The 16210-nt window shown below is 35.2% G+C and overlaps 1 protein-coding gene across 1 annotated transcript; it reads right to left on the bottom strand.

Annotated features, from left to right (window-relative positions):
• Positions 1–1303: 1303 nt before the first annotated feature.
• LOC125249959 (ETS domain-containing transcription factor ERF-like) lies at positions 1304–11880 on the bottom strand. The gene is made up of 6 exons (XM_048162218.1): positions 11718–11880; positions 10771–10828; positions 4953–5184; positions 2231–2345; positions 2060–2129; positions 1304–1914 (listed from the first exon to the last, which is right to left on the bottom strand). Exons 2-6 carry the CDS (start codon positions 10826–10828, stop codon positions 1601–1603), a joined length of 789 nt encoding a protein of 262 aa, XP_048018175.1. The 5' UTR covers positions 11718–11880; the 3' UTR covers positions 1304–1600.
• Between the last annotated feature and the right edge of the window lie 4330 nt (positions 11881–16210).

The following is a 16210-nucleotide window of genomic DNA, read 5'->3' on the forward strand; positions in this document are numbered from 1 at the left end:
TTCATGTGAGGTCCATATAGAAATGATTTATTGATGTCTGTGTGGAAGAATTTGGCTGACCAATAGAAAGCCCAGATTTGAATCCCACTAAACACATTTCAGATAAATTGGAGCCCAATACATATATATATCCCTTAAAACAATAAACTTCAGAATGCAGGATTTCATTACTCAGATTCCAAAATGCTGCATTTGCAATATTTTTCCACGTTCAGTGTTTTGGAATTATACACTTTAATTAATTTGCTCAAATTAGTTTCAGTAAATTACCATCTTCTTTTTTCCAATTTCAAAGTACACTGTAAAAACAAACTAGCTGATTCAACTTAAAATAATTTGTAACCTGGCTGCCTTATTAGAGATGCATTGTGTAAATTTTAGCGGCATCTAGCGGTGAGGATGCAAATCGCAATATAGAGAAGCTACGGTGGCCAACACAGGACAAAGATGTCGTCGCCTGAGACAGCAGAGAGTAGCAGCCAAGCAAACACAAGGGGGTCTGTGGTGTATGTAGATAAAATGGCTCATTCTATGGTAATAAAATCTGGTCTTTATACACCACTCAAAACATTTCTGTCAATAGATCCTCCGAAAATGAACAAATTGCACCTTTAAAATGTTGTGTCAGGTATGCTAAGAAGTTACTTCACTTGTTTGTTCATATATTGGAGTTCCTTAAACCTAGAATTAATAGTTGGGGTAACAAAGGTGAAGCTGACAAGTTTAATCAACTTTATACATTAAGTTTCATTTTTTATACTCCCCTCGTGAGTCAAAATAACCCGAAGCATTAAAATTACACTTTTTTTCTTTCCTTTTTTTTTTTTTTTTTTTTTTGGTCGAGAAAGCTTATATTGTCTCTGATATTTTTAATGCATTTTATTATCATTATTTTATTGATTTCTAAATTACTATATTTTAACAATAATGCAGTTTTAACAACAAGCACATTCTTTAAATACAAAATAACTTTTTAAAAAATCATGCATTGGGTGTCTCTGCTGACCTTATGGGGAAAAAATAGCATGGCATTTCATGAATATTGCCACTAGATGGCCTTAAAGCTCTATATGGAGCAAAACAAACTGGACCATTATATGCCCCCCATTCATTTTTATGGGAATTTGTAGGTGTGTGTTTGAATGTGAGTGTGGTCTGCATTGGGGATGTTCTATAGTCTCTTCCCTTTATTTGTATGCGTGTTCTGATTTTTTTTATTTACTTTTTTTATGACAAATAACAAAAACATTTTTCCCATTTCCCATTCACTTCTATAGGGGTCAAATTGACCTGCGAGGGAAGGATTTGTTACTATTTTTTATTACAACCACAACAACTCCTTGAATCCAGTCAATTTTTGTGTGCATTCCAATTTCAAATGTGAATGACAAGGTTTTGTAACACTCCGATGAACACTCAATTTCTAAAAATTAAAAGAAAATGAATTCCGGGTCAAAATGTCCTGGGGAGAGGATGAAGGTATAGTGTCAGATATATAAAGTGCTTTGCTCTCAACCATCCAATGAGAATGTATAAACTTAAAACAAAAAGAGATAATTATGATAAAAAACAATAATAATGATAACAACAAAACTTGGTTTCAGGAAATATTTTTTTTGTCTTCTTCATTGTGATGGTTTTTGTCTTGTGGTCCACTTTTAGTCCTCTCTTGTAATCCCATGACTCGGCTGAAAGGCCACTCTGTGTAGCTTTTGACTGGCCAGTTTAAAGTTTGGGTGAACTGCAGGGCGGAGTTGACTGGTGACTGGCAGGAGAGCTCTGATAGGTTAGTCCCTGAGGAAGGCGGTCCAGAAAAGAGGGGAAATTGCCTTTGGATTGGATGTGCCTGAGGAAAGGGGAGGGGTTTGGGGAAGCTGTATGGCATCAGAAGGGGATGAGAAATTGACTGTACAGCTGTCCACAAACAAAGATGCACACAGAGAAAAAAAAGGCAATGTTAAAAACTGAATCAATTTTCCATTACTTTTTGCTCAAATTAATGATGACATCTCAAATAAGCAACATTTAATTGTTCCAAGGACAGCAGTAACACTCTTACCCCTGTCAATAGAAGGGTTGTAGAAGGAAAGCTGAGAAGGAAAGGCAGAGAAAGGTACAGATGCTGTATTCTGAAAAAAAAAAAAAAGAATGAGGGAAAAATAACAATTATAATATGCATAAGTCAAATTTGCAGCTATGCAATAAAACATTTAAAAACACTCTCACGCACCTGTGGGCAAGTTGGAAAACTTGGGTAATTCACTAAGATTAGTTTGCTGAAATTAAACTTGTAGGTGAAACGTTTTCCTTTGGTCTTGTGCAAAATTCGCTTATTATAATAATACCTGATTGGGAAAAACAACAGACTTGTCAAACAAGGGATTCATCTCTTCATAAAATTTTAAGAAAATGATGTGTTTTTAAATTTTTTTGTACATACAATTGGAACAATAGGTACATGACATTACAGAGCCTGTAAATATAGCTATATTATAATAATATAGCCCCATAGAAAATAACATGAGTCATATAAAATTCATATAGTGTAACAATTTTTAAATAAAATTTTAATTTGTAAACATAGATATCATATGCCTACATATCTTTGAGGTTGATATATCAATATTATATTTTTCATAATTTTATTATATTTTTCCTTATAAATCTGAAGAGAAGTGAGATAATTATGTAAACCTACACAATACTGTATGTATGTGTGTAAATATATACAGTATCTCACAGAAGTGAGTACACCCCTCACATTTTTGTAAATATTTTATTATATCTTTTCTTGTGACAACACTGAAGAAATTACACTTTGCTACAATGTAAAGTAGTGAGTGTACAGCTTGTATAACAGTGCAAATTTGCTGTCCCCTCAAAATAACTCAACACACAGCCATTAATGTCTAAACCGCTGGCCACATTAGTGAGTACACCCCTAAGTAAAAATGTCCAAATCGGGCCCAATTAGCCATTTTCTCTCCCTGGTGTCATGTGACTCGTTAGTGTCACAAGGTCTCAGGTGTGAATGGGGAGCAGGTGTGTTAAATTTGGTGTTATCGCTCTCACTCTCTCATACTGGTCACTGGAAGTTCAACATGGCACCTCATGGCAAAGAACTCTCTGAGGATCTGAAAAAAAGAATTGTTGCTTTACATAAGGATGGCGTAGGCTATAAGAAGATTGCCAAGGCCCTGAAACTGAGCTGCAGCATGGTGGCTAAGACCATACAGCGGTTTAACAGGACAGGTTCTACTCAGAACAGGCCTCGCCATGGTTGACCAAAGAAGTTCAGTGCATGTGCTCAGCGTCATATCCAGAGGTTGTGTTTGGGAAATAGACGTATGAGTGCTGCCAGCATTGCTGCGGAGGTTGAAGGGGTGGGGGGTCAGTCGGTCAGTGCTCAGACCATACGCCGCACACTGCACCAAATTGGTCTGCATGGCTGTTGTCCCAGAAGGAAGCCTCTTCTAAAGATGATGCACAAGAAAGCCCGCAAACAGTTTGCTGAAGACAAGCAGACTAAAGACATGGATTACTGGAACCATGTCCTGTGGTCTGATGAGAACAAGATAAACTTATTTGGTTCAGATGGTGTCAAGCGTGTGTGGCAGCAACCAGGTGAGGAGTACAAAGACAAGTGTGTCTTGCCTACATTCAAGCATGGTGGTGGGAGTGTCATGGTCTGGGGCTGCATGAGTGCTGCCGGCACTGGGGAGCTAAAGTTCATTGAGGGAACCATGAATGAGCAGAGAATGATCCCCTCCCTTTGGAGACTGGGCCGCAGGGCAGTATTACAACATGATAACGACCCCAAACACACCTCCAAGACGACCACTGCCTTGGTAAAGAAGCTGAGGGTACCTAAACCCTATTGAGCATCTGTGGGGCATCCTCAAATGTAAGGTGGAGGAGCGAAAGGTCTCTAACATCCACCTGCTCCGTGATGTCATCATGGAGGAGTGGAAGAGGATTAATGTACTAAAAACATATTTAAATCAGTTCATCTGAGTACAGTGGCTCAATATTAATATTATAAAGCGACAAGAATATTTTTGGTTCGCCAAAAAAAACAAAATAACGACTTATAAAGTGATGGCCGATTTCAAAACGCTGCTTCAGGAAGCATCTGATCACAAATGAATCGGTGTATCGAATCTGCAGTTCGGAGCGCCAAAGTCGGAAGGAAGTTTTAGCCGTTGACAGTTTGACACGCGATCTGAATCATGATTCGATACACTGATTCATTTATGCTCCGATGCTTCCTGAAGCAGTGTTTTGAAATCAGCCTTCACTAAATAAGTCGCTATTTTGTTTTTTTTGGCACTCCAAAAATATTCTTGTCGATTTATAATATTAATATTGAACCACTGTACTCACATGAACCGATTTAAATATACCTTATTAGTACCTTTATGGATCTTGAGAGAGGAAGTGTCCATTGCTCCCTATGAAGGCCTCACTAAGCCATCGGATTTCAACTAAAATATCTTAATTTGTGTTCTGAAGATTAACGAAGGTCTTACGGGTGTGGAACAGCATGAGGGTAAGTAATAAATGACAGAATTTTCATTTTTGGGTGAACTAACCCTCTAAGGCAGTGCTGGAAAATAATGGTGGCCACACAAAATATTGACACTTTGGGTCCAATTTGGACATTTTCACTTAGGGGTGTACTCACTTTTGTGGCCAGCGGTTATTGGCTGTGTTGAGTTATTTAGTAAATTTACACTCTTATACAAGCTGTACACTCACTACTTTACATTGTAGTAAAGTGTCATTTCTTCAGTGTTGTCACATGAAAAGATATAATAAAATATTTACAAAAATGTGAGGGGTGTACTCACTTCTGTGAGATACTGCATACATATATATATATATATATATATATATATAATTTTTATATGTATGAATGTGTGTATGGATTGGAGTCAGTGCAGTGCATGTACCTTAAAGCTCTGCTGAGTTTGTCATAATTCATGTGTGGCTTGCCCTTCCTCTCCCCCCACAGTTTAGCCAATCTCTCTGGGTCTCTGATTACAAACTCTCCCCATTCGCTGCCCCACGTGATAGCTCCGCCTTCACCACGCCCTAATAGCTCTAACAGGAAGTGCCATAACTGCACCTGCCGTGAGCCTGGAGACCACGCTGGTTTATACGCCCAATCAGGAAAAAGCACTGCTGAGGGAAACAAGAACGCAAAGTTATGCTTGAGAGATAGAAAGCTTGATTAAAAAAGTAGAAACTATTCTGGCTCAATCTTTAAGAATAAGTAGTGGAGCGTTCAGCTCTTCCCCAATATCAGCCATGCAAGTGGAGGTAGGAGAAATGCCTGTAAGTTTACGAAAATTGAAATTATCAATGAATTATTGGATAAATGTAAAAGGGCATTCTGAGTCACATCCAGTAAAGGACATATTGAAGGACTGCTGGGAATATGGGAATAATAAAATTAAAAGTTTTGGTTGGACAGCAAATAGAGAAGCTACGTTTTTGGGTATTTCAGAAATCTCAGTTAGTCCCTCAGTTGTTATACCAAATATTCCTCCTTGGTTGCTTCCTATGCCTCAAGTAGATTTTAATCTTCAAAAGATGATCAAGAATGAGAAATCTATATCTAAGGAGGTTATTGTTCAACAATACCTAGATCAAACTTACTCTTCTATGCTCCATATCTTCACAGATGGGTCTAAAGATCCTACATCAGGAAATTCAGCTGCAGCTGTATATATCCAAAGTTTACAGATCAACATTCAGAAAAGGTTAACTAATTATGTTTCTGTCTTTACAACAGAGCTAATAGCAATTTTATTAGCTATTCAATGGGTGGAGGAAGTTAAACCTTCAAGGGTAGTCATCTGTTCTGATTCTTGCAGCTTTAAATAGTTAATAGAAAGTGAACAATCAACATCAAGGAAGGATTTAACATATGAGGTACTTATTAATATGCATAGGATTCAAGAAATGGGTATAGTCCTGAGGTTCACATGGGTACCTGCACATGTAGGAGTACAAGGTAATGAAATAGTTGATAAACTGGCCAAACAAGCAATAAAAAGTACAAATATTGAGGTACATCATTGAAGAACTCTTGAATATAAAGTGGCAGGAAATGTGGGACAAGGACTTAAAGGGCAGGCACTTATACAGTATCCAAAAACAAGTTGGTAAAGGGAGAATATGCTTTAACAGTAGAAAAGAAGACATAATTATTACTTGACTACGAATTGGACATTCTGGTTTAAATCATTCTTTATTCATAATAGGGAAACATCAGTCAGGATTATGTGATACATGCAATGAAGCAGAGACTATTGAGCATGTACTTCTACATTGTGCAGTGTATACAAAAGAAAGAGATGAGTTATTTAAAAAACTGAGAAACATTGGATTATTTAATTTCACTATATCAAATCTTTTAAGCTGTGCCTCAGGACAAACTAGTATTATGAGAGAAATTCTTAGTTTTCTGAAAATAACAGGATTAGAAAGTAGAATTTAAATTTGAAAAGGAATTTAAAAGGAAGAGTTTGTGTAAGAGGTGGTGTTGTCAAGGCAGGATCTGGCACACCAGAGGGTTTTTGCCTGTGCCTGGCAAGAGACGACATTGCCTGTGAAGTGGACAAAGCTCTCAGGCCGGACTCAGCACAAAGACGTGATGCTGAGGCAGAGTGAATCTCTCATGGACTTTGATTTTGCAGTTGCACAACTCTTTTTACAGTTTTTCTGAATTGCTAAAACACATTTCTCAAAACCAACACCAACTTTCTCAAAACAATGCAAGTGACGCGTCTTGCATTTATACACTATGTACTTATGCACTACGTAGGCCTACTCATCCATGCAGTATATACATTTTACAAGTTATTTTGTCATTCAACATTGGAGTCTGATCCCCCCTCCGCAACGTAATTAAAGCTGAGTTGAGTGCATAAAGTGTCCAACATTCCACACTTCATTTTTTCCATTAATTTGGTGCATCATCCGGGTAATTAAAGTGTACATTTTCTTTTTGGAATTTTCTGTGTGAACGCACTACTCGCACTATTTATACTTAAAAATGTCATAGGATAGTGCATAGGTACCATAGACTGTAAAAACAAAAAATATGGACGTAGTGTCCGTGACGTCACCTGTAGATTTCTGAAGAGCATTTTTGAAGCGAAAATGAGGCCGCTGCCATCTTAGCAGCGCATCACCGCATGTGACTCCCGGATAACTGAAACTGGACAAAGAGGCGGGATGTGGTTGAAACTGAGGTGCCTGGTTGCTAAAACCATGAAATCAAACGGGACTTCATACCTTTATAATGAAATAGCGATCATGAGATTTTTAGCCAATGCCAAAAGACGATCCAACAACGTGTGTTCTGTTTATCTTCCGCATGCGCGCACATCTACACAGATGCACATCTGTCTCGAGTCTCGACCATTAACACAGAAAGCCATATTATTTTATAATTTTATAAAATAATCCCAAATTCAGAGGCTGGAATTAGCTGCGGTAAAGTGACAGCTCACAGACATCAGCGCAATCCACCTGTCACTCAAGTGACCACGCCCTTAATTATGCAGAAATTTAAGGCTTAATAAAATTTAAATGTGATGGATCCGAAATGGTCAATATATTTATATTCATGCATTTCTATTAATAGCCTACTTATTTTAATCATTTGTGGCTTATGATTTATCAGTTTCACTTTTGATTTCCTATATTTATGTACTTCTACTTTACATATTAATTCACATCATATTTTCAAGTATTCACTTGTGATTGTACCTTTATGGTTATCTTATTTTATATTTAAGAGAGTATGCTTGTCATGTTCAATTGTTCTTCAAGTGTTCCAGTGTGACAGGTCACGCTGACACCTGCCAAGTATTGTAGAAGTGGTGTTTTTCAGAATTAACCATTTGAATTTGAATCTGATCAAAATATGTCTGTTATTTTTCCTGATGACATTTAAAAGGGTAAGATTTGCAAAATTCCCAAAGGGGGTCAAACCAACTTTTATATCTATTTTTGACACTGGACCAGTCTGTGACTAATGGGTAAAAACATTTAACCTTTTCTTTTAGAACAAAAACATCCGTTTGTGTGGGATGTAAATTTCCCTATATGCTCATGGTATAAAGCTGACCACGTCATTGATAATTCAGCTTTCTTCCCTCCTTTGCTCTCCTTGGCTTCTACTTCTTGTCTCTTATCTGCATTTTCATCTATTAGATACAATACTCTAAATTTTACAATACTCTAAATTGTATTATTAACTATTGACTAATACTTTATGAAGGTTATTTGACCTTTTGGTTTTATTAAGTATTTTCATTATCGATTAAAGTTTGCATGTGAGGCTAAATTTAATTGTAATGAATAAATAATTTTTCATCAACTTTATCTACTGCCTGGATCTCATTTTCTCAAGTTTTTGCATCAAAATGAATGAGTTATAAAAAAAAAAATTCCTCCCTCAGAGTTGTCATGAAGGGCAAAATTAGCAGTATAGACCAAAACCACAATTTGTACCAAGCTGTAAACATGTTTTTTTCTGCTGTAAAGTTGGCCATTTTAACATGGGGGTCAATGAGCGTATGCTCTTTTTCAGAGCCTTTCTCTAGTGGCCAGTCGATGAATTGCAGTTTAAGTATTGGCTTTAAGAGAAACTGGGGGAGGTTGCTGCTTGATAGGTACATGAATTGAGATGCACCTTTTGACTGTATGCACTGCAAGTATTGTACTGAATATTGTATAGTACTGAATGTCTGTATATTCAGCACTTGCATACTGTAAAAATACAGTAGTCCAACTGCAAAAGGCAAAAAAAAAAAAAACCTCTTAATGAAAAGAATGTTACATTACACTCAAAAGAGTTGTGCAACTGCAGCATTCAACATCAGCATTCAATGCACCTGTGCCAAATGTGCACTCTAACTCACTTATATTGTACAGTTGGGCTAATCACATCATTAAAAATAAGTGTGACCAATTTTGAGTCGTGTGTAAAGGACAACTGTGTTTTAGTGTTTAGTGTTTAACTTGAGTAAGTGAGAATGTGTTTAGAGTTTTGCAAAAAAAAAAAAAGTGCATGTGATTTGCAAATGGTGTCTAACTGCCTGAACTTGTTTAAAGGATTAGTCCACTTTTAAATACACTTTTCCTGATAAATTTACTCACCCCCATGTCATCCAAGATGTTCATGTCTTTCTTTCGTCAGTCGAAAATATGAAGGTTTTTGAGGAAAACATTCCAGAATTTTTCTCCTTACAGTGGATTTCAATGGCTACCAATAGATTGAAGGTCAAAATTACAGTTTCAGTGCAGCTTCAAGGGCTTTAAACAATACCAGATGAGTAATAAGGGTCTTATCTAGCGAATCGATCGGTCATTTTCGAAAAAAATACAACCGTTTATGCTTTATAAACAAAATATTGCCTTGAACGTACTTTCCGCTTCCGCATTCTTCATAACGCTTACGCTGAATGTTCTACGCCTTCCCTATTCTACTTACGGAACGAACGCGGCGCCAGTTTCGTTTTTTTCCGTAACTTGGAAGGCGTAGAACATTCAGCGTAAGCGTTATGAAGAATGCGGAAGCGGAAAGTACGTTCAAGGCGATATTTTGTTTATAAAGCAAACGGTTGTATTTTTTTCGAAAATGACCGATCGATTCGCTAGATAAGACCCTTATTACTCATCTGGTATCGTTTAAAGCCCTTGAAGCTGCACTGAAACTAATTTTGACCTTCAATCTGTTGGTAGCCATTGAAATCCACTGTAAGGAGAATAATCCTGGAATGTTTTCCTCAAAAACCTTCATTTCTTTTCGACTGACGAAAGAAAGACATGAACATCTTGGATGATATGGGGGTGAGTAAATTTATCAGGAAAAGTGTATTTAAAAGTGGACTAAAAGAGTGATTTATTTGACAAATTGGCTTAGGCTATTGAGAATTTGCTTCAGAGAATGGGGTTTAGTGTTTTAACAATTCAGAAAAAAACTGTAATGGTCCGTAACATGCTTTTCAGTTAGAGTTTTTTTAACCTTTTTGGCTTTTGCAGTTGGACTACTGTATTTTTACGGTATGCAAGTGCTGAATATACAGACATTCTGTACTATACAATATTCAGTACAATACTTGCAGTGCGATTACTATACCTTTTTTACGTAATTGTAAAATTTGTTTACTGTGTACAATATACTTTTTCTGTAACTGCATGTTTTGGATTTTTTGACGAATGATCTGTAGAGTTTATATTTTGACTGGCTGTGTGTATGACCTGAAAGCATTATTTGATTTTGAGCACAGATAAAATGGTTTTGAGGCAGTTTGATTTTGCTAGAAGAGTCAAACTCTAAATGTAGTTTGAAGATTTGGTTTTGTGTTTAAGGTTTTGAGAAAGTGGGTGATGGTTTCGAGAAATGTGTTTTAGCAATTCAGAAAAAAACTCTAATATGCATTTTCTGTCATGAATGTAACGGATTAATTCTGTAGTTAAATGTAATAAATTTGTTTTGTGCTCCAAACCATACTGATGTCTTATAAAATATACAGATACCTTTTGCTTTGGCACTTAAAACCCACCATGTGTTTAGTCAAATGATGGAGCAGGACATTTTATGTGTGTAATAGCACACATAAAATGTCATGGACATATGGAATCATATCATAAATATCTATGAAATAAGCAACGACTAACAAACTGCACCAATAAATCTGCACCAGCTCCAGATGTGCACTACACACACACACACACACATTCACTTACTTCTGCTCCAGTAAGTCGAGGAAAAAGCACCCAGAGAGGAATTACAGTTACACTCCATCTGTAAGATATTAATATCTTCATTATTGTCTTCATAATCAGCATCATCTTTATTCCCTAAGCTTAAATAAATCAGTGAGTAAAAATAAGAAGCGATTTTTTTGTTCGGTTGGCTACTTCAAGTACATTCTCTTAAAAAAAAAAGGTACAAAGCTATCACTGGGGCAGTACCCTCTCAAAAGGTACCTTTGTACCTAAAGAGTCCATATTAGTACCTCAAAGGTAAATATTGGTTACAAAATGAACATATTAGTACCTAAATGGTACATTTTAGAGCCTTATTAAAGGGTAACATCCCAGTGACAGCTTTTGTACCTTTTTTCCCCTGAGTTTCAGTTCTTCTGTCACAGCTGGATTGTTTTCGCAGGTTTGGTTGAATGCAGAAAATACATTAGGCTATGGGTTCGTTTTCAGTGTCATTCGATCTAATGTTATTTTTTTACACATACTTTGTAAGCTGCCGATGATGTCAGACTTTTAAAGATTCCAAAATGTATAAAATACTTTTCAGAATGAGCTTCTGTTACATGCGTCAAAACGTCCATAACACTCACTTTTATGACTGACTTATTTAGCTAGAAATTAAAAAGTCAAATGATTTCTATTTTTATATTTAAAGTTTTTCCTTTAAAACATTATACTGTTCTTTAAAATAGGTACAACATCAATAAATAAGAATATAAAAGAGGAAAATCTGTTAAAATGATAAACATTTGAAATTTGATTAAATCCTCAACTTATATGCACTAACACTGCACTAAAACTCTGAAACAGTTTAGCGTAAAATGAACTACAGGCCAAATGGATATTTTTCCTCTTTTGAATTTATAAAACAACATTTACAAGTATAATTTCTCTTATAAAGACACTCTTAAGAGAGATGTTGTTACCTGTTCAGTGGAGATGCTTTTTTCTGGAGGAATGAAGAAAGACACCTGTAACCCTTCCCTCACTATTTATCTTTACCGCTATCCCTCTCTCTTATTTACTGTACAACTATTAGGCCTGCCTTCATCCCTGATCTCTCTCTCTCTCTCTCTCCCAATCCAAACTGACATAGGTGATACCCAAGCTTTCCGTTTTGAGGAGGATGTTTTGTTTGGATGTGGATTTGCCTGGTTTAACGCACAAGGAGAGAGAGAGTGAGAGAGAGAGAGAGAGAGAGAGATTTATTTTGATAATTTAAGTTAAATTAGCTATTAGCCTATATAAATTATTTGATGAAAAAACAAAAGAAATATCCCAGCTAACTGGGAACATTCTCAGAACAACATTCTTGTAACGTTGATAGAATGTTTGTTCAAAGTTTTCTGGTCTTTTACCCTGTTTACCTGCTTTAGTTGGTTAAAATCACAATTTACTGTAAAATACTGCCAAATTTATGGTTTTTACAAGTAAAAACTTATGTTCTCAAAATTTTATCACAAAAACATTATCTACATCATTCATGGAACTTTTTTGAAGCATTTTATTTGGATGTTCATCTAACATTTACTTGTTTCAGAACGTTTAGAGAACATTCAAAAGTAACGTTCCCATAATGTTTGCAAAAGGATAACACGGAATGTTCCCTTTATGTTCATATAACCAAGAACATTTTTTAATGTTCAGAAATAATGTTTTCATAACTTAATATGGAGATAGCATTGGATACAGTACATTATAACCAATATAAAATACATATAAAAATAATAATAAAATAAACTTGTTACTTGTATTATTAAGAAAATAAAAATCTAATATAGTATAATATATAACATATAAGCTTTCATTTAGAAAGTTCTTAAATGTTTCTTTTATTCTTCTCACATCAAAACAAAATCATATTTTAATAATATTTAATCCAAATTAACACATATTTTATTTTATTTTATCACATGACCTATGCAAAATGTCCTCTTGTTTCTCTGAACATCTGGTAAATCATGAAACTTAAACTAAAGGGGCATCTTCACTAAAGGTGAAATAAACTGAGAATTGACAGATGAAAGAGATTTTATATCTCTCCGTCTGTCTGCACACACACACACACACACACACACACACTGCAGTGTGACAGGTGACACCGGAGGCTTTTAATTCCAGTGTACACACAAATTCTGGTCCAGACAGACATCAATAATTCAGGCTGTTAATTGAGTTGAACGTTATGCTTTTAGCTGTAGGACTGTAGGTCGGACAGTCAGACCTCTAACATTGTACACACAATAAGAACAAAATAAAGAAGTAGCCTATAAATTATTTGATGGAAAAACAAGAAATATCCTAACTGGGAACATTCTCAGAACTCTGGCAAGGTTCTCTCAAAGTTGTAACCGAACATAATTCTAGTAACGTTGATAGAACGTTCGTTCTATCTGGTCTGGAGTTATCTGGTCTTTAAAAATGTTTTGAAATGTTATCACAAAAACACAAATTTCAGTGAAAATGCACTATTTCTTTGCACCATACACTATAATAATTTAGCTAACATCTAAAGTTTTTTTCTCATCTGAACTGTGTGTGTTTGTGTATGTGTGGATTAGATGGTCTAAATGAATTGTTTGTTTTAAAGTGGACACTGCCAAAGCTCTTTATACCCCTTCCTCATCAGTTCAACTTATCCTTTCATTCTCATCTCCTCTCCCTCCTCATCCTTTCTTCCCAGATCTCCCTCTCTATCCTTCTTACAGCTGCTTATTCCTGTTCACGCTGAGAGCAGAGAGGAGCAGATTTGCAGCTCTGATAGTGTGAGTGTATGTGCTTAACAGGCGTGACATAGAGAGGCTCTGTGTGTGTGTGTGTGTGTGTGTGTGTGTGTGTGTGTGTGTGTGTGTAAGGTCACAGGGCTCATCTTTAAGGATGAATCCTGTTATGTGTTAGGAGGATAAAAGGCTCGGGTGTGTTTGTGCAAACTCAGTAATCTCAGATCGGATTGATTCCATTGGGAACTCACTCTCTCCCCTGAGACACAATCGAGAAAGAGAGACAAAGTGTCTTCTCACTGAACAAAACATTTACTCATTCGCTTTATTTACATTTTTTTCTTACACTTTTATTAAAATTATTAACTAACTTTGTGATTTTCTTAGTTTATTGGACTTAATTTATTTAATTTTTGTAATAATTGTATGATGACTTCAATATTACTTTACACTATAAAAAAAGAATTGTTGGTTTAACTTAAAAAAAATAAGTTACCTGGTTGCCTTAAAAGTTTGAGTTCATTGAAATAAAAAAAATTGAGTTAATACAATGAAGACGATTGGTTTATTCAACAGAAACTCAAAATATGATGTTATCTGAACCACATTAATTATGAAGCTGATTTGACAAAAGAAAAAATGTTGTGAAAAATCATGAAAATAATTTATTGTCAGTTTATTTTATATGGCTGACGGCAAATGCCTTGGCTTATTAAGTAAAAGAAGATGATAATAGAAGATAAAAATAATAGATTAATATAGAATTTAAAATTCAAAAATTATTCAAAAATCAAAAACTTTTTCACTTCTTTCAAAATCAAATGTCGGGCTCAGATGACACACAAAACCTGCAAATACACAGACTTTCCTGCCCAGTGAACACTATGAGATCAATTCATAACACTGTAACAAAAATACCTCTTATTGGGATTCAAGAAAAAATTGGCAGCCCAGTGTCTATTACAGTATACAACATGAAAGAGTGCAGTAAAATAAGCTTTCAATGAGCTTCAGGAAAAATTATTTTCATTTCACTACTGTAAAGTGATCTTACAGGAGATGAAAGAAGATGAAGTAATTGATCTTACAAGAAGAAGAAAAGTTCAAAAACCAAAAAACTAAATATGAAATGTGTATGCAACACAGTACAGTATACTGTCAATTATTACAGTAATACATAAATTAAGAAATACATTTTCCATTCTCTGCACCTTCAGCCAAATTTCATTACAGTATACAATACTATACTATAACAATATACAATATACTACTATAACAGTTTCTTGGTCTTCTGACAAAAGACTTTCTCTACCTTATTTAGGCAGTCGACTCTCAGTTCTGCAAAAATACAGCACATATAGAAAAAATGGCTACAAATAAATTTGACAATCACAAATTTGGGGGTGTACACATGCTACAGTTTACTGGACACAGAATAGTGAAATTTCTCTCATATATAGTACTGTTACTGTAATTATACTGTATGTGTAAGTAGTATAAATCCCTGTCTGTGATTCTAGGATGCAATTTCTAAAGCACTATCACCTGTGCTCTTGTTTATGTTATCCTGAAATCCCGAGATGTTTACTGATGGTTAAACCTCTGTAAAATAAGGGCATTTATTTTCACTTCCAAGAAAATTGGAATGTGTGTGAAAACAAGTGAAATGTGTTTATAGTTTTGAGAAATGTGTCTTTGTTTTGAGAATTGAATAAATGGTTTTAAACTGTGTCAAATGAATCAGTTATAGTGTGTTAGCAATCGAGAAAAAATTTAATATAATAGTTATTTTTGCAGCAAATGCTTTGGCAATATAAACAGTTTTAATAATGTAAATAATTTAATAAATAAAACAATTAATACATACTGTGTAAAAGTACAAATTAGAATAGAATTGATATTGATCTGCCTTGCCACTGTATTTCTTATATCATTTGAGGAATTTTTGACATATTGTTTTATTTCTTTAATTATTCTTTTAAAATGTTCTTTTAAAGGTGCCCTAGATTCAAAAATTTAATTTACCTTGGCATAGTTAAATAACAAGAGTTCAGTACATGGAAAAGACATACAGTGAGTCTCAAACTCCATTGTTTCCTCCTTCTTATATAAATCTCATTTGTTTAAACGACATCAGAAGAACAGGCGAATCTCAACATAACACCGACTGTTACGTAACAGTCGGGGTGTACGCCCCAATATTTGCATAATGCCAGCCCATGTTCCCAACATTATGAAAGGGATTACACAAGGGCAGCCAGTAATAACGTCTGGAGCTGCACACAGCCGAATCATCAGACTAGGTAAGCAAGAACAACAGCAAAAAATGGCAGATGGAGCAATAATAACTGACATAATCCATGATAGCATGATATTTTTACTGATATTTGTAAATTGTCTTTCTAAAAGTTTCGTTAGCATGTTGCTAATGTACTGTTAAATGAGGTTAAAGTTACCATCGTTTCTTACTGTATTCACGGAGACAAGAGCCGTCGCTATTTTCATTTTTTAAACACTTGCAGTCTGTATAATGCATAAACACAACTTCATTCTTTATAAATCTCTCCAACAGTGTAGCATTAGCCGACAGCCTCAAATTCACTCAGAATAAAACTTTAACATCCAAATAAATACTTTACTCACATAATTCGAAGCATGTATACAGCATGCATGACGAACATCTTGTAAAGATCCATTTG

This window comes from Megalobrama amblycephala, linkage group LG17 (genome assembly GCF_018812025.1).
Source record: "Megalobrama amblycephala isolate DHTTF-2021 linkage group LG17, ASM1881202v1, whole genome shotgun sequence".
Lineage (NCBI taxonomy): Eukaryota > Metazoa > Chordata > Actinopteri > Cypriniformes > Xenocyprididae > Megalobrama > Megalobrama amblycephala.